We start from the raw sequence: 24263 nt of genomic DNA, 5'->3' as shown, positions 1-24263 counted from the left end.
TTCTCATTATAGGGGATTGGAATGCTAAAGTAGGGAATCAAGAGATAAAAGGAACAACTGGCAAGTTTGGCCCTGGAGATCAAAACGAAGCAGGGCAAAGGCTAATAGAGTTCTGTCAAGAGAACAAGCTGGTCATCACAAACACTCTTTTCCAACAACACAAGAGACGACTCTACACATGGACATCACCAGATGGGCAGCATCGAAATCAGATTGATTATATTCTCTGCAGCCAAAGATGGAGCAGCTCTATACAGTCAGCAAAAACAAGACCTGGAGCTGAATGTGGCTCAGATCATCAGCTTCTTATAGCAAAATTCAAGCTTAAACTGAAGAAAGTAGGAAAAACCACTGGGCCGGTAAGATACAATCTAAATCAAATCCCTTAGGACCGGCAGAATCCGAGATCAAGGAGAAGAGCAGGTGGAAGAGGACTGGAAGAAGTTTAAAGTTTATCTACAAAAACATTGTAAAATTTATGAATGTTGGCATTGTAAATGAAATGAAGGGGTTCCAGTGATTAAGATAAATAAGAGTATAAAGGTAAAGATAAAAAATGAATTTGAATAATATGATAATTGCTGAACTAATTTTAAATTGGAATACATGAAAGGAAAGCGGGTGGAAGCAAGGAAAATAAGATCTGGAAGGTTATTAATTCGAAACAGAGTTTGTTTTTAATCTTGAATTTTCTTTGTTATGTTTTTTATTGTCGTTTTTTTGTCTTTTGTTGGTATTTTTTGTTGTATGCGTTTGTTGGTTTTTTGTGATTTGGGTTGTTTTTATTGTTGTTAATTTTTGTGAAATTTAATAAAATATCATTTAAAAAAAAATCAAATCCCTTATGAATACACAGTGGAAGTGAGGAACAGGTTTTAGATTTGGTGGACAGAGTGCCTGAAGAACTATGGATGGAGGCTCACAACATTATACAGGAAGCAGCAACGAAAACCATCCCAAAGAAAAGGAAATGCAGGAAAGCAAAGTTGCTGTCCAACAAGGCCTTACAAATAGCAGGAGAGAGAAGGCAAGCAAAATGTGAGGGAGATAGTGAAAGATATAGGAAATTGAATGCAGATTTCCAAAAAATAGCAAGGAGAGACAAGAAGGCCTTCTTAAACAAGCAATGCAAAGAAATAGAGGAAAACAACAGAATGGGAAGAACCAGAGATCTGTTCAAGAAAATTGGAGATATGAAAGGAACATTTTGTACAAAGATTACCATAATAAACAATAAAAGTGGTAAGGACCTAACAGAAGCAGAAGACATCAAGAAGAGGTGGCAAGAATACACAGAGGAATTATACCAGAAAGATATGGATGTCTCGTACACCCCAGGTAGTGTGGTTGCTGACCTTCAGCCAGACATCCTGGAGAGTAAAGTCAAATGGGCCTTAGAAAGCACTGCAAATAACAAGGACAGTGGAAGTGAGGGCATTCCAGCTGAACTATTTAAAATTTTAAAAGATAACGCTGTTAAGGTGCTACACTCAATGTGCCAGCAAGTTTGGAAAAGAAGGGCAGTGCCAAAGAATGCTCCAACTACCGCACAATTGCACTCATTTCACACGCTAGCAAGGTTATGCTTAAAATTCTACAAGGTAGGCTCAACCAGTATGTGGACAGAGAACTCCCAGAAGTGCAAGCTGGATTTAGAAGAGGCAGAGGAACCACAGACCAAATTGCAAACATGCGCTGGATTATGGAGAAAGCTAGAGAGTTCCAGAAAGACATCTACTTCTGCTTCGTTGATGGCAGAAAGTGAGGAGGAATTAAAGAACCTTTTATTGAGGGTGAAAGAGAGTGCAAAATATGGTCTGAAGCTCAACATAAAAAAAAAAACGAAGATCATGGCCACTGGGCCCATCACCTCCTGGCAAATAGAAGGGGAAGAAATGGAAGCAGTGAGAGATTTTACTTTCTTTGGCTTCATGATCACTGCAGATGGTGACAGCAGCCACGAAATTAAAAGACGCCTGCTTCTTAGGAGAAAAGCAATGACAAACCTAGACAGCTTCTTAAAAAGTAGAGACATCACCTTGCCAACAAAGGTCCGTATAGTAAAAGCTATGGTTTTCCCAGTAGTGATGTTGAAGGAATGGGTTTCCCAAACCCCAAAACTGACTGTGCAGGCAGCTTTTAAACTGCACCAAAATCCCCATTTCTCCTTAGCTAAAATGCATAAACTTTAGCCATTGAGCAAATGCAAAACAAGAACACAGCTCTCTCCCTTATCAGTTTGACGGCAAGACTGGCCTTGACTTTACCAGTAGAACAGACACAGACATATCTTATGTCCTGACCACAAATGACACAGAGACCCAAGTCTGGGACTAACGCCAGAGCATGTTCTCGGAAGTAGTGACCTTTTGCTCCAAAATAGGAGTAGGAACAGTAATATCCTTTTATGGTCAGAAGTACAGGAAGGAAGATCCTTTTTTGGTTGAGAGTACCAGAGCAGGAACATATGTGATGTCAACCTGTGTATGTACGCCGACGTGGTTGGGCTCCTAGGGGAGGAGTGAGAGGGTGCCTGGAGGATATATAAACTGCATGTAACCTGTCATTTCTTTGTACTTGCTGTGGACTCACCACGCAGGTGCCTTCTGCTACCCGGAGAGCAGAATAAACTCTTTCTTTGAAACAACCTCGGTGTCATTTTGACTTCCTTCCTCCTGTCCCGGAGCAACGCAGACCCAATCGGTGAACTCCAATAAGGCTACAATGTATGGAAGTGAAAGCTGGACCATAAGGAAGGCTGATCGCCGAAGAATTGATGCTTTTGAATTATGGTGCTGGAGGAGACTCGTGAGAGTCCCATGGACTGCAAGAAGATCAAACTTAGCCATTCTTAGGGAAATCAGCCCTGAGTGCTCACTGGAAGGACAGATCCTGAACCTGAGGCTCCAATACTTTGGCCACCTCATGAGAAGAGAAGACTCCCTGGGAAAGATGGAGGGCACAAGGAGAAGACAAAGGACGAGATGGTTGTATAGTGTTCTCGAAGCTACCAGCATGAGTTTGATCAAACTGTGGGAGGCAGTGGAAGACAGGAGTGCCTGGCGTGCTCTGGTCCAGGGGGTCACGAAGAGTCGGACACGACTAAACGACTAAACAACAACAAAGTTCTAACCTAAGTTTCATGAACAGTATAAGCCTCAACTTTAGTTTTGGTAAAGCTTTTTGAGGAGGGGCATTCAGCACCCCTTCAGCCTTGAGATCCAGCGCCGAGGGCCTTCTGGCGGTTCCCTCATTGCGAGAAGTGAGGCTACAGGGAATCAGACAGAGGGCCTTCTCGGTAGTGGCCCCCCCCGTGGAACGCCCTCCCATCAGATGTCAAAGAGATAAAGAATTACCTGACATTCAGAAAACATCTTAAGGCAGCCCTGTTCAGGGAAGTTTTTAATATGTAATGCTGTACTGTTTTTAACACTGATTGGGAGCCGCCCAGAGTGGCTGGGGAAACTCAGCCAGATGGGCGGGGTATAAATAATAAATTATTATTATTATTATTATTATTATTGAGTTCAGCTTCTTTAGGTCTTGTGTCCTATGCTTCCAGCACTGGCCGGTCGCCTCAAATGTGGCAGCTATGTAGTTCTTCCATAGATATCAACATGGGAGGCTAGAATGCTACAAAAGACATCAGTTTATTTCCCCACAGTCTGTTCTGGAATAAGCTTTTATTCTAGCTGAGCCCTGACACTGGATGTAAAGTAAACTAGAGAAAAAAGTACAAGGAGGAAAGTGAAAGGCTTGCACCCTCCCAGTACTCCAAATCCGATTTTTATTTATTGTATTTCATTACAGTGGTGCCCCGCAAGACGAATGCCTCGCAAGACGAAAAACCCGCAAGATGAAAGGGTTTTTCGGTTTTTGCGTGGCTTCGCTAGACGAATTTCCCTATGGGCTTGCTTTGCAAGAAGAAAGCCCGTAGGGAAATCTCCGGGGACCTCTTTTAAATGCTGGCGGTGGGGAGCAAAGCCTTTCCCCCCCCCTCCGGCCTTCAGAAGAGGTCCAGGAAGGCCGGCGGGGGCCGAAAGGCTTTGCTCCCCACCGCCAGCATTTTAAAAGCAGTCCGGGAGAGCAGGGAAGCGCTTCCCCTGTCCCGGGGTTTTTTAGAATGCTGGCGGGCGGCAGCGCTGCCGCCCGCCAGCATTTTAAGATCACCGGACAGCCTACGCTGTCCCGGGGTTTTTTAGAATGCTGGCGGGCGGCAGCGAAGCCTTCGCTGCCGCCCGCCAGCATTTTAAAAAACCTCGGGACAGCGGAGAAGTCCTCTGCTGTCCCAGGGTTTTTTTAAAATGCTGGGGGTGGGTAGAAAAGCCCTTGTCCGCCCCCCCCCCCAGCCTTCAGAAGAGGTCGGGGGACAGACTGTCCCCGGACCTGGTCTGAAGGCAATTTCCATAGGAACGCATTGATTGATTTTCAATGCATTCCTATGGGAAACCGTGCTTCGCAAGACGAAAAACTCGCAAGACGAAAGAACTTGCGGAACGAATTAATTTCGTCTTGCGACTGCAATAGGTCTTACAGGAAAAAGCAAGGGGTGAGAAGGGTAAGACCTATTGCAGTCGTTAAGAGTTGTCAACAGGCTCATCACAGCTATCTGCCAATCACCCATTCCCACCACCCTTCTGAGTAATACCCCTCCCCACCTTCTCACTATATAGAAGGGTCTGGTAACTTCTGTTTCAGTGTATCTGAAGAAGTGTGCATGCACACGAAAGCTCATACCAAGAACTAACTTAGTTGGTCTTTAAGGTGCTACTGGAAGGAATTTTTTTTGTTTTGACTATGGCAGACCAACACGGCTACCTATCTGTAACCTTCTTATTGTGCAATTCATGATGCTTTGTGCTCACGTTATTGGGATGGTCATATACGACCCTGCTTTCAAAACTTTTTGCACCTATAAAGGTTTTCAGGCAGTTATGCTGTTTAATTTCCAGTCAATGCATATCTGAACTTCCTGTTGAAATCCTGCAACTTTTCATACCAAATGTTTGCTTTTGTTGTGATTTTTAGCCCCTCTGTACAACAATGTGGTCACTGAACATCTAATAAAGCAGAATAAACAATCAACATTGACCTGTTGGCACTTTAAAGACTAACAGGTTTATCACATCATAGCCATTCTACAAACATACTACAGTAAAGTCTTTTTGTTGAGTTATTTTAAAACATCAGGGAGTACTAGACTGCCTTTCTTCAGATCTTCGGCGCTGTGAACACTTCATGTCCAAGAGTAAAGGTAAAGGTACCCCTGCCCATACGGGCCAGTCTTGCCAGACTCTGGGGTTGTGCGCCCATCTCACTTAAGAGGCCAGGGGCCAGCGCTGTCCGAAGACACTTCCGGGTCACGTGGCCAGCGTGACATCGCTGCTCTGGCGAGCCAGAGCTGCACACGGAAACGCCGTTTACCTTCCCGCTGGTAAGCGGTCCCTATTTATCTACTTGCACCCGGAGGTGCTTTCGAACTGCTAGGTTGGCAGGCGCTGGGACCGAGCAGCGGGAGCGCACCCCGCCGCAGGGATTCGAACCGCCGACCTTTCGATCGGCAAGTCCTAGGCGCTGAGGCTTTAACCCACAGCGCCACCTGTGTCCCCTTATGTCCAAGAGTAACCCTCCCTAAATCCCAGACCAGTTGAGATGGGGCGGTCGGCAGAAAACCTCCTGGAGGAGGAGCAGCACCAGAAAGTGAGTCTGTGCAGGAACAGAGGCGCCTGAGCGTCTGCACTTCGGGCTCCAATCCGAGCTAGCACCGCTCGCATCCTTCAGCGGCGATCCGGGCGCGCGGCTGCCCTTCCTCGGGTGGGGATCGCGAGGAGCGCAGCGCAGGCGGGCCTGGCGCTCGAGGCCGGGAAGAAGGGCTGCGCGGCGGGATCGGCGAGGGGCCCCTCAGGATGCTCTCGATGCTGAAGGAGCAGCTGCGGGGGCCGCGGCCAAGGCCCCCCTCCGCCCCCGGGGGCCGCTCCCCGCCGGGCAGCGCGGAGCCGGGCGGCGGTGGGAGGAGAGGCGGGGTCCCGGCGCCGGGGGCCGCCGGGGAAGGCAGCGGGGGCCGCCTGAAGCGCCTCCTGCGGCGGAGGAAGCTGCCGTGGCGGAACATGCCCTGCGCGGCCGGGTGCAGGCTCCAGTCGCTGCCTTGGCCGGCGCGGCCGGGCTCGCGGGGCACCTTGACGAAGCAGTCGTGGAGCGACAGGTTGTGGCGGATGGAGTTCCGCCAGGCGGGGAAGCGCTCGCCGTAGTAGGGGAAGCAGCCGCGGATGAAGGCGCAGATCCCGCTCAGAGACAGCTTCTGCCGCGGACTCTGCGCGATGGCCATGGCGATCAGCGCGATGTAGGAGTAGGGCGGCTTGGCCGGCGCCCCCGCCGCGCCCCCGCCGCCGGACGCCTCCTGCCCTCGGAGGAACGGCCGGCCGCCCGAGACGGCGAGCTCTTCTTCCCCATCGGAGCCCGGGCAGCGGAGCTGCTCGAAAGCTGCCTCCTCACCACGGAGACTCATTGCCAGCAAAGTCCGCGCAGCCGGCCCCGAGGAGAAACCGGCGCCAAGCCGCCTCTGGCTCGCTGGCTCTGCCCAGGGAGACCCGCGGGGACTTTCCTTACCCTGGAAGTGGGAGGGAGGGAGGGAGGGAGGGAGGGATCCTGCTGCCCATTGGCTGCCACTTGAGTGAGCAATGGTGGGGAACACGCGTTGGAAATCAAAGCACACGCGGTTTTTCTTTCATTAGTGAGGTTCCGAACATAAAGCAGGATATATACAGCAATAGGCAACTGGGGAAACGGATCACATCTCACCGACAAGGGTGACATGGGTGCAACACCTGCAGGTTGCCACCTCTCCTCCCAAATGTGAACACAACACGGAAAGTAGGTCCAGCTGTCATGAGCAAACTGGTCACCATCAGGGTTGAAGATGTGTGTCCCTATTCCTATGGGCAGAGCACTGGACTAGAACGGACTTTGAAAGTGGATGTACAACTGGACGTGCAGCTGCATCAGCAACGCGGGCAGAAGGCTGCCTAAGGTCCTGCCTAAGACTGACTGCCTCAGTCAATCATCTTTGACTGAGGTGACCCCTGAAACTATTTAGAGCCCAGTACAGCAGTTTAAAAACAACTACTTATACTTGCACGAGTCAGGATTCAGAAAGTATTCAGGAGTACCAAGATTTGTAATCTCAAATCAAAATCTGAATTTGTTTTCCAGTCTTAAATACAAAATACAAACAAACACAAAACTTGCTACCAAAATACGTGAGGTTGCTTAGAGCAACACGATAAAGCAGTGGTTCCCAACTGGTGGTCTGTGGACCTCAGGGGGTGCGCATAACCCACCCAGGGGGTCCGTGGCTCCATTCACATAACAAAAACTATCATAGAGATATCAACATTTTCAAAAGTAGGAGATCCATGGCTTGGCTTTTGAAAAAGAGAGAGTCTGCAGTGCTTGGCTAAGTGGGAACTACTGCCATAAAGCATTTCGCAGCTCTCTCGAGAGCAAGCCAAGATGGGCACCACCACACAAAAAGATTATATAAACGGAAATTATTATCTGCGTTGGGGGGGGGGGGATAACATCACAGGTGTAGCAGAAAGAAGACGACAATTAGGGGAAATGCTGGGGAAACAGCTATGCTGTGTTTATAGTAGTGCCCCCCCCAAATCAACAAGAACAGCAATTTATAAAAAACGTGGGTTAGAAAAGTATTCTTTACTATCCTTCCTACTTCTCCTGCCAACAGTATTCCAACAGATGTCCAAGCAGACCAAATACAGCACATTAATATAAATGCACATTTAGTACCAAACAAGACTACTGTCGGTCGCTCATGCACTCTTTATTCCCATACTCTGTATTCCCTTAGGTGAATTAAGCCCGCACTCCAAAAGGAAGTAGATGGAGAAAGGGTGCAAACGTATTTTCCGCCCCCTTGAACAAGGGAAGCGATAACATGCGAATATTAGAGGGTCAGAGAAATCAAATAAGCTTCAAATATTAAATTCTACCACGAAGTACTACTGAGTAGTTGTTCTTTAACAGGAATTAAAAAGGAACTACAATTACTATTTACAATTTAGGAAACAGCTTCAAGGAAAGTTAATTTGGCAGTCCCCCAAGCGCCATATAAAAATCCTGCCAAATATGGTGCCCAGTTTTCTACTGGGTGCCTATTTAACTTGATGAAAGTAAAGTACTTTGATTGCAGATCCATATCAATCTGTATCAAGTTGTAGAACATGAGCATCGCCACACTTTGTGTTTCTTGCTTACTGGTGTGAAAACGATACTTTTTATGCTGCCATTTATTTTTAGTTCCGAAATTATGTTCTGCAATCTTATTAAACGGAAGTAAATATAAACAGGGAGTTCTTTTGAGCACGTTCAGGGGATATGTTTTTTAAAAAATGTTTTTAAAAGAACTGTCTGATTCCATTCAAATATAATATAGTTTTCCTATAAAATTAACACAATGCCATCAGCATACATATATTGCATACAAGTATCAATGTATATATTTCCATATATTAGCATAGTACGTGTTTGATAATACAAATATCAACAGAGAATTGTCGTGTTAGTAACATCCCAATCTTGAAGAACACGCCCGTTTTCGCTTCCGAATCAGAAGCTGCCCTTTAAAGCCCGGCCGTCCAGTCCGAGACAGGCTGACTCCGGAGCGCACCAGAAGCGCAGCCGACGGAGGGGGAGCAGCCCACGGTCTCCGACCCCCGGGGACACCCCCCCCGCCGCCGCCCCCCGAGCAGCCAAGGCTGGGCCGCTCGTCCTGTGCCAGAGGCGGCTTACTCCCCGGCAAGCGCTCTTAGGATTGGGGCCGGACAGGAAAGGAGGCCGCGGAAAAGCTTCGAGTGTCTGCAGGCGCCGCTTCCCCGCGAGGGCAGCCCAGGAGCCCCGTCCGACGTCGGCCAAATTCTCACGAGCGCTCGCTTCAGGGGCAGACATTGTGAAAGCCCGACGGAGCCCCCCAGCCGCCCCCACGTCTCCCGTTCAGCGTTATTGCCCTTCCCCACAAAATCCCTCTAGAATTTTTGTGACGTGTAGGATGCGTCCCCCCATTACGGAATATTTTCTCACCCGTTGGTTCCCTATCATTTCTGCGCCGCTCCCTCCCTCCCTCGTCTCTCAAGGTCTACGGTGACAGTATTCGTCTCTTGTGCACGGTGTGTGTGACGTCACAATGATGATGACGCAACAGTAGGCGCGTTGCAGCCCGGAGACGTGGCAGGAGCAAAGCCTCTTCGGCCCGAGGCTGCTTCAAAAAGGCCGAGGACCTGTTTCACTGTCTGGCTCGCACCAACAGGCGGGAGGGACTTTCCCTGGCCGCCCACTCTCTTTCCGGGCTCTGCCCTCTGGCTCCGGGAGCGCGCCTGGGGGACGCGGCGCAGAGAAACATTTCCGTGGAAAACCACTTCGCTGTTCTTTCAATGCACCTTTTGTGATTTAAAAGTAATTGCGGAGGTCACGACTCGCGTGTTCTACTTTCTGTTTTTTAGTTGCATTAAACTTGTTTAGTCGATTAGTCGTGTTCGACTCTTTTAGGTAAACTACTCAGTTGGTCTTTAAGGTGCTATATTATAATTTTTAAATTCTTTTGGAAGGATTCTTTTAAGGACTTTCTTAGATAATATAACTTTTTTTGAAGACTTGATTCTTTTAAGGGAGTTTTTAAGAGGAGTCTTTTGAAAGTATTGTTTTAATTTATGGATAAGATTTTTCTTCTGAAGGTCCACTACAGGAGCTTAAGGGAGGAGAAGCCCTGGCAAGTTTAAAGCAACCTGGGGCTGGGGGAGTTTATTAAGATTTAAGCCAAGCCTGAAATGTGTTTATAGCTGTTAAAATCGTTTTGCCTTCGTGTCCTGGCTCCAAGAAGGGTCCTGGCTCCAAGAAGGGTCTCAACCTGTGGGTCCCCAGATGTTGGACTACAACTCCCATCTAGGGGTGATGGGAGTTGTAGTTCAACAGCATCTGGGGACCCACAGGTTGAGAAAGGCTGGCAGAGACACCGCCATTTCCTCTCCTATAGCCGACAAGAGGAAACGCGATGGCTGGAGGCGCCACACGGAGCTGGCCATGGCTGCAAGTGTCGGGTGAGTGGCAGGTGTTTCGGCCACGTGATGGTTTCGAGGGGCCGGTGGCTGCCCGCTGACCCATCGTTTCAGCAGCCTTTCCTCCATCCTCTTTGTTCAGCTTCCAACCGGAAGCTACTTCTATTCTGAAAGAGGGGAGGCACTGACTGAAGCATCTCCGAAGCCAGGCAGGGACTTCTTTTCTGGAGCCCCAGAACTGGCCAAACCTTCCAGCTGTTATGAATTCCTTCTTAACGTGCGAGGTTCACACTCTTCCAAGCAACGTACTTATCTTTGTTTTTTAAAAAACGTCTACTTTACATTTTCTAAGTGGAAATGAATCTTTTTACATTCAGTTGTGGTTCCTTTACAGCAGGCGAGCAAAACCTTTTGCCCTCCCTATGTTGCTGAGCTCCAGCTCCCATCAGTCCCAACAAGTATGGTCAGTGCCCGCCGCAACAAAAATCCTGGCTATGCTCATGGATTAGAATAGAATTTAAAGTAAAAATTATTATTATTAATAATAATTTATTATGATTTATTATTTATACCCTGCCCATCTGGCTCGGTTCCCCCAGCCACTCTGGGGGAAATAAAATGCCTTAGAATGATTTAATAATGGAACAAAACCCATACGTAATTTAAAATAGATTTGGAGATTTATTAAGGCTATATTAGTTTCAACCTTCAGTTGCTGCTCACTGGGATCAAGAAAGAGCAGTCACACAAGCATCCTCACACAAGACCCAGACTAGAGGAGGAATTCCGTTTTGAAATGCTGTTGCATGAACTACCACTGTCTCCCCCTCCTCTGAGCTTGCTCTGGCAACAAAAGGTGGAATGCAAAAGTGCCTGTAATGGTACCCTGGTAGACTAGGGAATTCCTTGAGAAAACAGTCACCACCTGGATGCTACTGAGCAGCACACAAAGCTATAGGGAAGGTGCCAAGGGAAGCCTTACCCCTTTTGCTTATAAGACTCCCACTGCAGGTCACATAATGACAGAAGCAATGGGCAGGAACCATGGCAAAGGGAGGGATGGCATGTAATTTGATTTACAGAAGAAAAACAAACTAATCTTAGCATTGTGTTTACTGTGACAAAAACCTTTTTTTGATCAGCCAAGTGACCAAGTGATTCTTTCCAGGAGTGTGGCACAATCTGTCTCGCTTGATCCATGTGGATTAATTTTACTAACTACAATTCATTTAATCAGGGCATTGTTTAAATTTTTATTTCTTGTTCTTTGCCTCCTGCCACACTCATCCTAGACTGATGGGAGGTTGTCTGCCCTTGATGGGGTTATATTTCCTCTGAAGCAGCGGGTACGTAGCTTGGGGGTATTACTGGGCCCATTGCTGTCGTTTGAGGCTCAGGTGGCCTCAGTGGCATAGTGCCTTCCATCAGCTTTGGCTGGTAACCCAGCTACACCCCTATCTGGATAGCCTAGCTTCTGCCTTTTCTGTGGTGGCTCCCTACTTGTGGTAAGGCTCTCCTGGTGCCTTCAAAAACATCCCTCTTCTCCCAGGCCTTTGGGCCAATCTATGACCTTTTAAATTGTGCTTTGTGTGCGTGCAAGCGTGTGGGGAGTTGTTTGTTATTATGGTATATATTTTTGTATTTTTATATTGTAAACTGTCCTGTGATCTTCAGGTGGGTGATATAGAAATAATAATAATAAAAGGACAAAAGGAGAAAGAGGGAGGTAATAATAATAAATAATAATAAATTTTATTTATATCCCGCCCTCCCCAGCCGGAGCTGGGCTCAGGGCGGCTAACAATCAAATAATCCGACATTCTAAAAACATTCATTATAAAAATTAAGTAAATCAAATTAAAATCAAATTAATGGCAACCATCAAGCAAATTCTGTGTAGATTGCCGATTGCCAGAGGAGGGGGGTCAGGCTGCGCCCTGACCGAAGGCCTGGTGGAACAGCTCTGTCTTGCAGGCCCTGCGGAAAGATGTCAGGTCCCGCAGGGCCCTAGTCTCTTGTGACAGAGCGTTCCACCAGATTGGAGCCGCGGCCGAGAAGGCCCTGGCTCTGGTTGAGGCCAGCCTAACCTCTCTGTGGCCTGGGATCTTTAGGATGTTTTTATTTGCAGACCGTAAATTTCTCTGTGGGACATACCAGGAGAGGCGGTCCCGTAGGTACGAGGGTCCTAGGCCGTATAGGGCTTTAAAGGTGAGAACCAGCACCTTAAACCTGATCCTGTACTCCACCGGGAGCCAGTGCAGCTGGTATAATACTGGTAGGCAAGGTGGAGGGAGTGGATGGGAGAGAAGGGCATCTAGTGGTGAAAAGTGGTAACTGCAGGGAAGGGAAATCCCCCCCCCTTTTATATACACCCAGCTACATTTAGATGGTCTGGCTGTACCTCTCCAAGTAAAGGAGAGGAAAGTAAGAATTGAAACAAGGGGAACAAAGGTTTGAGAGGAAAAAGAGCAACATACAAAGGTAATTTACTTAAAATAAATTACAGGAAAACAAACAAAGTGAATGTGGCAGCAAAAAAGTTATAATCAGTTGCAGGAAGCGCAACTCCCACACAGATGAGAAGGGGTTCGGTTATAGAGACAGAACCAAAGGTGGAGATTGCAGACATTTTAATGGTTTTGAGACAAGAGTTAAGAGAAAATTCAGATAAACTGGATAAAATCCCAGGGAAAACTGAATAGAACACCAAGACCAGGCATAGGCAAACTCGGCCCTCTAGATGTTTTGAGACTACAATCCCCATCATCCCTGACCACTGGTCCTGTTAGCTAGGGATGATGGGAGTTGCAGTCCCAAAACATCTGGAGGGCTGAGTTTGCCTATGCCTGACCAAGACTGTGGAGGGTTTAACGGGACAGATTAAATAATTTACAACAAAGACAACAGACTTAGAAAAATCTATGCAAGAGTTAGGGAGAAAAACACAAGGCCTGGAGGAATCAACAAAAAAGACACAAGCAGAGGGAAAAGAGATGAAAAAGGAGCAGGAAAAGATAAAGGAGCAAAGGATGGAAATGGTGCAGATACAGGAGGCCACATGGAACTCGATGGCGGTTTGGAGATGGAGCAAAAGGAGTTAATTTTGCACTATAGAGAGATCCCTGAGGAGGAGGAGGAGGACATAAGAGAGAATCTTAACAGAGATGGCAGGATGGTTGGGATTGGACGAAGATACATTACAACAAACAACTGATAAAATATTTAGAGTCAAATCAAGTTATGCCATGAAAAAGAAATCACCAGGAGATTGCCTAATGATCTTCAATTCGAGAATGGTAAAATATAGAGTCTTACAGATGAATTATGAAAAAAGGCTCATAATTGGTGGGGAAAATATCATAATCCTTAAGGAAATCACGTTGAGATTGTTGAAAAAGAGATCCAATTGTAAAACCTTAACTGATGTTCTGAAGACTAACAAGATTGCATATAGATGGGAGTTCCCTGAAGGTATCTCTTTCACCTAAAAAGGCAAGAAACAAAGATATAGAAGCATAGAAAAGTTTTGGAGGAAATATAAGAAAGAACTGGGGAAGAAAAAGCCTGACGCAATAAGGGGACAAGGAGAAGGAGAAACAGCCTCAACTGGAAAGGATGAAGATTCGCAGGAAGAGGACAAACAACAAGATACAATTGATTATAAAATATTCAAATAAATATTTAAATTAAAAAAATGTTTTTTTTAAAACTTGGAATGTAAATGGACTCAACAATAAAACAAAAAGGAACAGATTAAGCATATATTACAAAAAGAAAATTTACAAATCATTTGTCTGCAAGAAACACATGTAACAAGAAAACATAGAAGAGTATTGATAAATAAAAAATTAGGAAAGGACTTTATCACATCAGACAAGATAAAAAAACGAGGGGTGGTTATGTAAAAGACAAATACGACCCTAAACAGCTATTTAAAGATGAGGAGGGAAGAGTGATGGCTATATACATTACAAGGCGAGAAAATAGTCATAATTGGAATCTATGCACCCAATGAAAACCCCCGGAATTTTATAAAGAATTGGAAGAGAAATTGTTTGATTTAATGGACCAAAAAATAATTTAAAAGGGGGATTTGAATGGGGTAGTCTCACTAGAAATGGACAGGACAATAAGAAAAACAGACTCAAGAGAAGGTAGACTACCCCTGACAAACTTTAATTTGGTGGATAATTTAAAACTGAATTATGCATGGAGAGCTAAACACCTATTTGAAAAATAATATACCCATTATTCAGAGTCAAACCAATCTGCCAGGAGAATTGACTCGATATGGATATCAAATGAGTTGACACTGAGAATAAAAAGAATGGAAATACAACCAAAGACTTTATCGGAACACAATCCAGTAGTATTAGAATTAAAAGGAGAAGAAAACTCCACATTTAGGTGGAGATTAAATGAAAGTCTTTTAGACAATCAAGTGACTATCAAAAAAGTGGAAAAAAACGAGAGGTCTCTTTATTCAGCAAAGTGAGTGCCAAAGAAGAATTAGAGAAAGTAAGAAAAATGAAATTATGGACAAATTGATTAAAAATGAAAAAGAATTAATTAAAAAGCTAGGAAAACAGTAAAACAGAATATAAAAATGTTACAAGCACAATTTTCAATGTTAGTAAACCAAGAAATTGAATGGAAAATTAAATGGTTGGGACAGAGGAATTTTGAATTTGCAAATAAACCTGGGAAATTACTTGCTTGGCAATTAAAAAAGAAACAAGGTCAAAATTTGATAAACAGATTGGAGCTGGAATGTAGAATAATAGACCATCCAAAAGATATTAGAAGACAATTCGTAAAATATTATACAGAATTATATAGAGTCGGTAAAGAAAATAAAGAGGCAATTGAAGACTATTTAGTAAAAAGTAAGTTACCTAAAATTCTGACAGAGAAGATCAATTATTTAAATGCACCACTAACAATTCAGGAAATACAACAAGGAATTAAACATTCAAAAGTAGCAAAATCCCCAGGACCAGACGGCTTGTCAGACAAATATTATTTAAAAATTGCAAGACTTTCTGATATAACCGTTGAGGGAAGTTATGAATAAGATACTGATAACAGGGGAAATCCCTGAGTCATGGAAAGAAGCATACATAACACTACCGCCAAAACAAGATACAGATATATTATTGGTGAAAAATTATAGGCCACTATCTCTGCTCAATAATGATTATGAGCTATTTGCCAATATTATTGCAAATAATTTGAAAAGGGTGCTCAAAGAGTTAATTCATCATGACCAAGCCGGCTTTCTTCTTGGCCGACAGATGAAGGAAAATACAAGGAACGTAATTGATATAATAAGAGTATCTGGAGGTGAGGAACGAAAAGCAGGCAGCATTGATGTTTGTGGATGCAGAGAAGGCCTTTGACAGTGTATCTTGGAATTTTATAGAAAAAGTGATAAAAATGATGAATTTTTGAGAAATACTTCAGAGAGGAATTGACGCTATTTATACAGAACAGCAGGCAAGGTTATTAGTGAACAATGTAGTATCAGAAAGATGTTAAATTACAAAAGGGACGAGACAAGGCTGTCCCTTATCACCATTATTGTTTATTCTAGTGTTAGAGGCACTACCGAGGAATATAAGATCTGAAAAAGAAATCGAAGGTTTAACAGTGGGGTGTAAAGAGTACAAATTAAGAGCATTTGCAGATGACCTTGTAATAACAGTAGAAAACCCATTGGTGAGCATACCAAGGGTTTTGGATAAAATACACGAGTTTGGGTGGGTCGCAGGATTCAAGTTAAATAAAAGTAAAATGAAAGTTTTGGTCAAAAATATGACAGAAAAAAGTAAAAATGAACTACAACTAACAACATAATTAACATGTAAGGAAAAGGTGAAATATCTGGCTATCTGGGAAAAATATAAATATATTTAAAGATAACTGCATAACAATTTGGAAAGAGATAAAGAGGGATATGGAAATCTGGGAATGTCAATGGCAAAAATATATACTGTAACCAAATTTATCTGGCAGAGGAAGAAACCAAGAATTAAATACGAATTACTAACAGATGAGGAGAGAGGAGGCTTCGCTCCGTCAGATCTAAAATTGTATTATGAGGCGTCCTGTCTCTGCTGGCTAAAGGGATAACATTGAAAAATTCAGATATTTTAGACCCGGAAGGTCATAACAGATTTGGATGGCATGCATATTTATGGTATGAGAAGACCAAAGTACATAAAGGTTTTTTACATCATGTAATAAGAATTGCAATATTTAATGTATGGGAAAAGTATAAAAACCTGTTGGAACGGAAAACCCCATGGTGGCTTTCACCAATAGAAGCGATATCCCTTAAAAAGGTGAATGCAAAAGTAGAATGGGCAACTTAGAGATTTGCTTATTGAGAGAGAACAACAACTGAGATTAAAAAGCATGGAAGATATAAGACAGTTATAAAAAAAAAGGAAGGAATTGAAGCAGCTATAACCCCAAGAAACACAAGGCAAGTTCAACCCGATAATTATTCCAAGGGACTTTTGTTTTTGTTTTTTTCTGCTTTGTTATACTGCCTAGCTACTTTACTGGTTACGTCGTGAGGCTGTTGAATGAGGGAGAAAGACCTAGTTGAATTTTAAACGAAACAAGGCACAGTATGAAAGCTTAAGACCAGTAATATTTTCTAACATTTTAAATGACTGATACCTCACAAGCCCCGATGTAAATTGCTGGAGAAACTAACAAGTTGGAGAGGTTGGAGAGGCTTAGGAGGCAACTTCCACAAATCGGCATTTCTGCTATTGTTTACTCCAGCTTAGAACAAAAGATAAGCCGCCGTTAAGCAAGCACCCCCTACCATACATCCATATATACCCATATACCCACTATGGTCCTCACCAGGAAAAAATATAAGGACCAAGGAATTTTGCCTAATTCACCACAGAGCCCGATGGAGCGCCGAAGGAGACAAAGTGAAATTACCAGCTACTTTCCTCAAAAAGACTCGAGCAAGAGAACTCAGAATGAGAGTATCCTAGATGTAGCTATGCCTTTGCCACTCACAGTGTTGGATTGGTCAACACAGCTAAAGGACTTGCAAACAAACAACAAGAGGACAAACCATCCAACAAATTTGGCCCAAGAACTTGCCATAGCAGAGAATGCTACAAAGGCTAATACAGCCAACACACCTGATGCCAATCCTCATTTGTCACCGCTGGAACTTGGAGGTAATCATTCAACCCATTGGTTGAAAGCCAATGACTGCGGAACAGAAATGTGGGGTGATTATCTTCAGGAGCAGATATACCAGATTTCTAAGGATCTCCTTAACGTTAAAAAATTTTTAGCGATAACAAACGGGCTGCTCCTGACCCTAGTGGATAATTTCAAACAACATGTGAGCGCTTCAGACCAGAATACAAATCCCCTAGCCAGCCCGGATCCACCACTCCCCAGCAAACCCCGGAGGAAAAAAGCTGAGCCTAAGATGAAGAAAAGCAAAAATATGAAAAACCTAAGGCGGCTTAAGACAACTCACCGTACCTGTAAAAAATATTGGCAAAAGCTCTTTAACCTTCTTCCATCCCTTTCTACAAGTGGAACAAACAAATCCAACTCGAGTGCCATCAAAGAGACACGTAAAGTAGATACACCCATAAAAGAATCTAAATCAAGTTTTGAAGAATCAACACCGAGCTGGGACAAAGGAACTAATCCATCTACAGTTATACCGCCCCAGAGTCCTCTTATGGCCAGCACAGAATCTGTAGACAGAGGTGAGCAGGCGACCCAAACTATTGAGGGGAACCACTCCTCCCAAGCTCAACAGATGTTGTGTCCCAAAAGAGAATGGAGTTTAGTCCTAATCCCACAAAAGCTTGTCTTTGCTAATTACCCTAAACCGCCTAGATTTTATGCAGGGTTGGACCGTACAGACCACTTTTTGTCCATTATAAGTGGCATTTTACCGGGGGTAGTAAAAGCAACTGACATAGCCGCTATAGAGTATCTACATCAAGATGATTGCTCGGTACGAGCATTGATTACTTTTTTAGATCATAATCTGGCCAGTTTCATTTTTAGAGCTAAAAACCTATTCAAAAAAGAAAGAATAGTCCTATTAAGAATATTTGAAAATAGAGCACCTGCAACCTCTCTGATGGGGCCCAAGAGCATAGGAATGGAAGTTCACAAAAGGGAAAAAACCAACCACCAAAACCATCGAAATAGAAAGCATAAGTTCCAGCAGGATCATCTCCACCAAACAGTACCAAATGAAAAAAAGGAAGCCCCACATCCAACTGGCGTCTGGCCTCTCACGTGTGATAGTGAGGACTCCGCTTTGGAGGAAGAACTCTCGCTGATAAAGCGATTCTGGTCACTGCATTCTCCAGCTCAAACTGAGATCCTGAAAAGACTTGATTTACTTCGAAGCAGACTAGAAAAAAAGGATGATCAAGGTGAGACAATGAAGGACCCTTATGTGCAGCCCATATCTCCCAAATGTCTGGTGGATAAGAAGACAGTGGGAGGCACCTTTAAATGTGTAGACGTGGAATTACAATCTGAGCCCCCTGTGATGTACAATAAAGTAAGACCAAATCAAGGTGTGAAACCTCAAAGCTCCTGGCACAGCTATCTTAAATTGTCTCCGAATGAATTAGCTTCCCCCCCAACTCCAAAATCTAGCCCCAAATCACCAAGAAAAGAGGATCACTACACTCTCTCCAAGCAGTCATCCTCGAAAAGAGCCAACGGGTGTGTTTTTTTAGACACCAAAGAATTGCTGGACGTGGTGGTGACATAGATCCAGCTCCCCGAAGGGCCCGGGGCCTAAAAGTGCTGTCTTGGAATATCGCGGGTTGGCACGCCAAGAAAAATAATCAACAATTTTTGTGCTACCTTAAGCAATTTGACATCATCTTCTTTCAGGAGACATGGCAGAATGACCCTATATTTCTTAATGGGTATAACTGCCACTACCTGCCTGCCTCTCCATCTCTAAGGGGCGGCAGATCTAGTGGTGGCCTAGCTTGCTTCATTTCCACGGAGCTGGCGCATTCTCTAACAGCCCTACCCAGCTGCAATTCTTTAGCAACAGCCGCTCTACTTAGCTTCAAGAGAACTACTCTCTTGCTGGTCAATGTCTATATTCCCCCAGGCCAAAAAAACCCCGTTGTCAAGGCTACATGGGCTGAGCTAGAGGCGTTTTTAGAGCCTCTCGAATCTACTTACCCGTCTGCCCTGACTATTGTGTGTGGAGACTTCAACGCTCGTATAGGAACAGATGACAACAGTCTATACACTCATTTCAACCAATTTATGGACCCTGAAGAACAGACGGATATGGGTGCGACACGACTGTCCAAAGATAGTAGAAGTAATTTCCCAGGTCTCTGCTTAGTGCAGGCTGCCAGACGGAGGGAACTGCTGATATTAAACGGCAATATAGAGGGGGACCGCCCCGGGGAATATACCCATTTCTCCAAGGCTGGGGGAAGCGTTATAGATTATATCTTAATCTCAAGATTTGCTCACAGCTTTGTAAGGAAGTTCCAAGTGGGCCACAATACTCTGAGTGATCACCTACCTCTAATTTTAGAGCTTGCAGGTCGGCCTTTTGACTATTCTATTGCCGAGCCACAATATATACCTTCTGTAAATTTGGATATACCTGCCCCCAAAAGACTCAAATGGTCCCCAATACTGAATGAAAATCTAACCCTCCTTCTTCAGTCAGTGGAGTTAAAGCTTATTCGCTCCGCTATTGTATCAGGCAATTCAGTAGATGCGATTATGGAACGCTTTAAATTACTTTTGGAAAGATTGAAACCCCATTTAACAACAGTGATACATAGCTCCGCTACAAAGTGGGCAAAGGACGGAGCTAGCTGGTTTGACCTGGAGTGCAGGCAAACAAGGAGACAAACGAGAACAGCCTACCAGAGATACAGGAAATCAGGGACTGCCCTCCTACTTAATGCTTATATTTATCTGAGACGGTCTTACAAACAATTACTAAGGAGAAAGAAACTGGAAGCTGAAAGAGCCGCATGGCACAGTTTGGTTAAGGCATCGCACGAGAAAGATACTACTTGCTTTTGGCGAACCATATCTGGTCTACTGGACCAGGAGCGTACTAATTCCATCTGTACAGTGGAACCAATGGAGTGGTTGCGCCATTTTCAATCTTTGTTCTATGACCAGGAAGCCCAACATTACAAACTATGCATTCAATTGGAGGACCTACCTCATTGGCCACCAGTAACTGCAAAGGAAGTTGAGAATTTAATCGCACAATTAAAGAACAACAAGGCCCCAGGGAATGATTACATCCCTGCCGAACTTCTGAAGTCCAACATTAGCTGGTGGGCCCCCCTGCTGGCGTCTTTATTTTCTTGGATCGACTCAACGGGTTTACTCCCAGATGGTTGGACTGAGGCAATAATTATCCCAATCTATAAAAAAGGACCCATGACAGACCCGGCGAGTTATAGACCAATCAGCCTTCTGCCTATACCCAGCAAACTATATGCCAAACATCTTTATATCAAGCTAACTAGCTGGCTGGAAACTGAAGCTATTCTAGCGGAAGAGCAAGCGGGTTTCAGGCAAGGCAGATCCACCATAGACCATTGCTTCACCCTAGCCTATTTAATTGACAAATATGCCAAAAAATCCCGTGGGGTGTTATATGCAGCCTTTATCGATCTAAAGGCTGCTTTCGATTCAATTCCACGTGTAAGACTCTGGGATAAATTGAGCACATCAAGCATAGACAAAAGACTATTATTTCTGATCAGCTGTTTATATAAAGACACGGTGCTGCATGTAAGAACTTCGTTAAATGGCCATCTTATAGGACCAGTTCCTGTCAGTAAGGGGGTCAAGCAAGGTTGCATCCTGGCCCCAGTTCTATTCAACATCTACATCAATGATATGGTTAACTGTTTGTCATCTCCGGACTTCCACGCCCCCAAACTGGCTGACAAACCAATATCAGTGCTTTTGTACGCTGATGATGCGATACTCCTATCTCGAACAAGAATAGGCTTAAATAGGCTCATAGGTGAATTTTCAGCATACTGTAGGAGAGAGCAACTTGCAATAAACTATCAGAAAACCAAAATTATGGTTTTTGCAAGGAAACACAGACAGTACAGCTGGAGGATGGATAACCAGACAATTGAACAGGTTAAAGCCTTCAAATATCTGGGTATCGTTTTCCAGTCGACCGGGTCCTGGGATGTCCATCAAAAATGTGCCAAAGAAAAAGCAGCTCAAAGTATCAAGATGCTGTCCCGCTTCTTTTACACGAAGGGGGGCAGATACATCCCAGCAGCCCTTGAAGTTTTTCAAGCAAAACCTCTGGCGCAGTTACTGTACGGGGCACAAATCTGGACGGGGAACCACTGCTCCAGTCTTGAAACTGTTCAGTCTAAATTTCTAAGGCAGATATTCGGCGTCCCCTCCTGTGTTCCAAACGCAGCATTACGACTCGAGGCCTGCCTTCCATCTGTGGAAACTCGGACCTGGCAGAGAACATTCAACTATTGGCTTCGTCTTAATCTGAATCCACCTGGTCTACTGCCTCTAGTAATGCAAGACCCTCACAAAAGCAAGTGGTTCAAAACTGTGCATCAAAAACTCCTTACATGCGGTCTGCATTCACAGTCCCTACTATCAATGGGCCTCATTAAAGCAAAGAGTCTAATAGGCCAGCGCCTGAAAGACATTGAACGACAAAACAACCTGACTATCTTAAAGAAACTGTGCCCATGGTATACCTACTTTCCCCCTTCTCATTTTGACTCTCCAGCTTCATATTTGTTTAAACTAACCATCCCAAAATACAGATGTGCCTTTACATTGGCTAGATGGGATGTTCTTCCCTCTGCTGTACTCGAAGGTCGTTACCAAAAGACCCCATTTGAAAAACGACTTTGCCCATGTGGAGATGGTAACACGGAAACAGTGTCCCACGTCCTTCTATCTTGCCCCCTTTACAAAGACCCGTTCACCAGACATTACACTGTATTTTCTATTATCTGACACGGATAGTCAGATAACAGAGAAGGTCGCGAGGTACATCGAGAGAGCTGCGAAATTGAGGGCCACCATCTGAGTGACAGACTTGTTCATCTGACGGACCTCCTTTTGCTTGTTCTTTTCTTCCTTTTATCCCTATTTTCACTTTTAACTCTTGTATAGCTGTGGCCTGTTGGCTTTGCTAATAAAGTTTTGATATAAAAAAAAAAAAGACAGTTAAGTCACAGATTGGTTACAATATCACCAAATAAATGATGTGTTGAAATTAGATAAGAAAAGAGGATTTAGTACAGAATTCTCAAGGTTTGAAAAAATGATTGGAAAATTATGAAAAATTATCTTAAAATGTATAAATTGTTGCTAGAATGGCATACAAAAGATGAAGACGTCAAATCAGTAATGATAAAAATGGGCACAAGATAGAGGGCACAACATTCAATTAGAGGCGTGGGGGAAATTATGGAAGGAAGACCTAAAATTTACAGCTTGCTGTTTGCTAAAAGAAAACTATATGAAAATGAGGTATAGATGGTATTTAACACCAGTGAAGTTAGCAAAGATGTACAGAACTGCTTTCAATATTTGTTGGAAATGCAAAGAAAAAGAAAGCACGTTCTACCATATGTGGTGGACATGCAAGGTAACAAAAACATTCTGGGAAATGATATATGACGAGTTGAAAAAGATGTTTAAAATAATATTTGTTAAAAACCAGAGGCTTTCTTGTTAGGCATTTCAGGTACAGAAATTCCAAGGGAGCAGAAAAGACTTTTCATGTATGCAAAGACAGCAACAAGAGTATTACTGGCCCAGAAATGGAAGGAAGACAAAGTTCCAAAATGAGAAGAGTGGTAGATGAAAATGATGGCAATGCTAACTGGGAGACTCAGAAACCAGGAGGAGAAGACATTTAAGAAAAGATGGTAGAACTTTATAATGTATTTAAAAGAGCATTGCAATTAAAAACTTTGGTAGGATTAGATTAATACTTGTAACATAAAATAACACACAAGGAAAAGATGACAATATTAATAACAAAGACTCTCCTCCCTGAAAGAGAGGGGAATGGTTGTGGGCGGGAGCCCGAGCACCGCCCAGCAGGGGGCGTTGCCCCTGCCTCCGGCTCACCTGGCTGGCGCTCACGCCCCCCCCCCGTGGCCACCCAACCAGGTGCCGTGGTGGGGGCGTGTTCAGCAGCCTTTTGCTGCAGCGCCAGCCTTTCCCTGGCCTCATTCCTCGTCGTCGTCCCGTCACGAGTCACCCACCCTCCACTCCCTTTTAGTTAGGGCTTAGGTCATTGGCCTTGCTATGGACCTTAGGTTGGTCGCCCTGGTTGCCCGGGGGGGCTGGTAGGAGTTTTTCCATTTGGCAATAGGCTTTTTTGGTTTTTTCGCCTACCTCGTAGCAATCGTCACAACTTTTGTGGTATTGGTGGGTAGGTTAGGCATTGGAATAATGTGTTGTGGTGTGTCGAAGTGCTAGGTGTGGCCATCGCCTATGCCTTCAATTTTTAGGGGTATTCCGTTAAAGGAATCTGGCGGTCGTGTATTCTGTCCGATGCCTGCTTGGCGGGAGGCCATGGCACGACCGTCGGTGACAGCAGGGGTGAGCCTATAGTTGGATTAGCATCAACAGGTGATGAACCCCTGGTGAATAAACCCACTTGTTTCGATCCAATGCCTAAGCCAATACCTTTTCATTGCTGTAATCAATAAAGTTGTGGCCTTTTCTAGCCCATTAACCTCATATCACGTGTCCTTGTGTCTTCATTTCACTTCGCGGGGGTCGGGCCCTCGAACCACAATTTAGATAAAATTGGATAAGCTGTAGGGAAAAGGGGAGGGTAATGGAAATCAGAGAGGGGTTGTGGGAAGTCAAGGATTAAGAGAATCCTATATGTAATGGTGAATGATATGCTTTGATGGAAATTTTATTTGTAAAATTCAATTAAAAATATTTTTTAAAAAGAAATAATAATAATAATAATAATAATAATAATAATAATAATAATAGGGGTTCTAATGTGCAAGAAGACAAGAAGACCACATCATCTCCATTTCCTTCTAGCTTTGTGATCTGATGGCATTTGATTGTGACAACTAATAAGTTACCTTCTGTCTTACCATTATATAAATAGCCATGACAATCTTTTTTTCAGTCACT

At 44.1% G+C, this 24263-nt stretch overlaps 1 protein-coding gene across 1 annotated transcript in view; it reads right to left on the bottom strand.

Annotated features, from left to right (window-relative positions):
- The window catches only part of PGM5 (phosphoglucomutase 5), a 187259-nt gene extending 178015 nt beyond the window's left edge, over positions 1–9244 (bottom strand). Inside the window, exon 1 of the mRNA XM_081930625.1 lies at positions 9097–9244. Coding sequence (XP_081786751.1) covers positions 9097–9114 — 18 coding nt within the window. The 5' untranslated portion in view covers positions 9115–9244. The remainder of the gene's footprint in view (positions 1–9096) is intronic.
- Positions 9245–24263: the final 15019 nt, after the last annotated feature.

Source organism: Podarcis melisellensis, assembly GCF_964234715.1.
Source record: "Podarcis melisellensis genome assembly, chromosome: 11".
NCBI classification, from domain to species: Eukaryota; Metazoa; Chordata; class Lepidosauria; order Squamata; family Lacertidae; genus Podarcis; species Podarcis melisellensis.
Note: the sequence above shows the minus strand (reverse complement) of the source record. Positions and strands in the feature narration are given on the sequence as shown.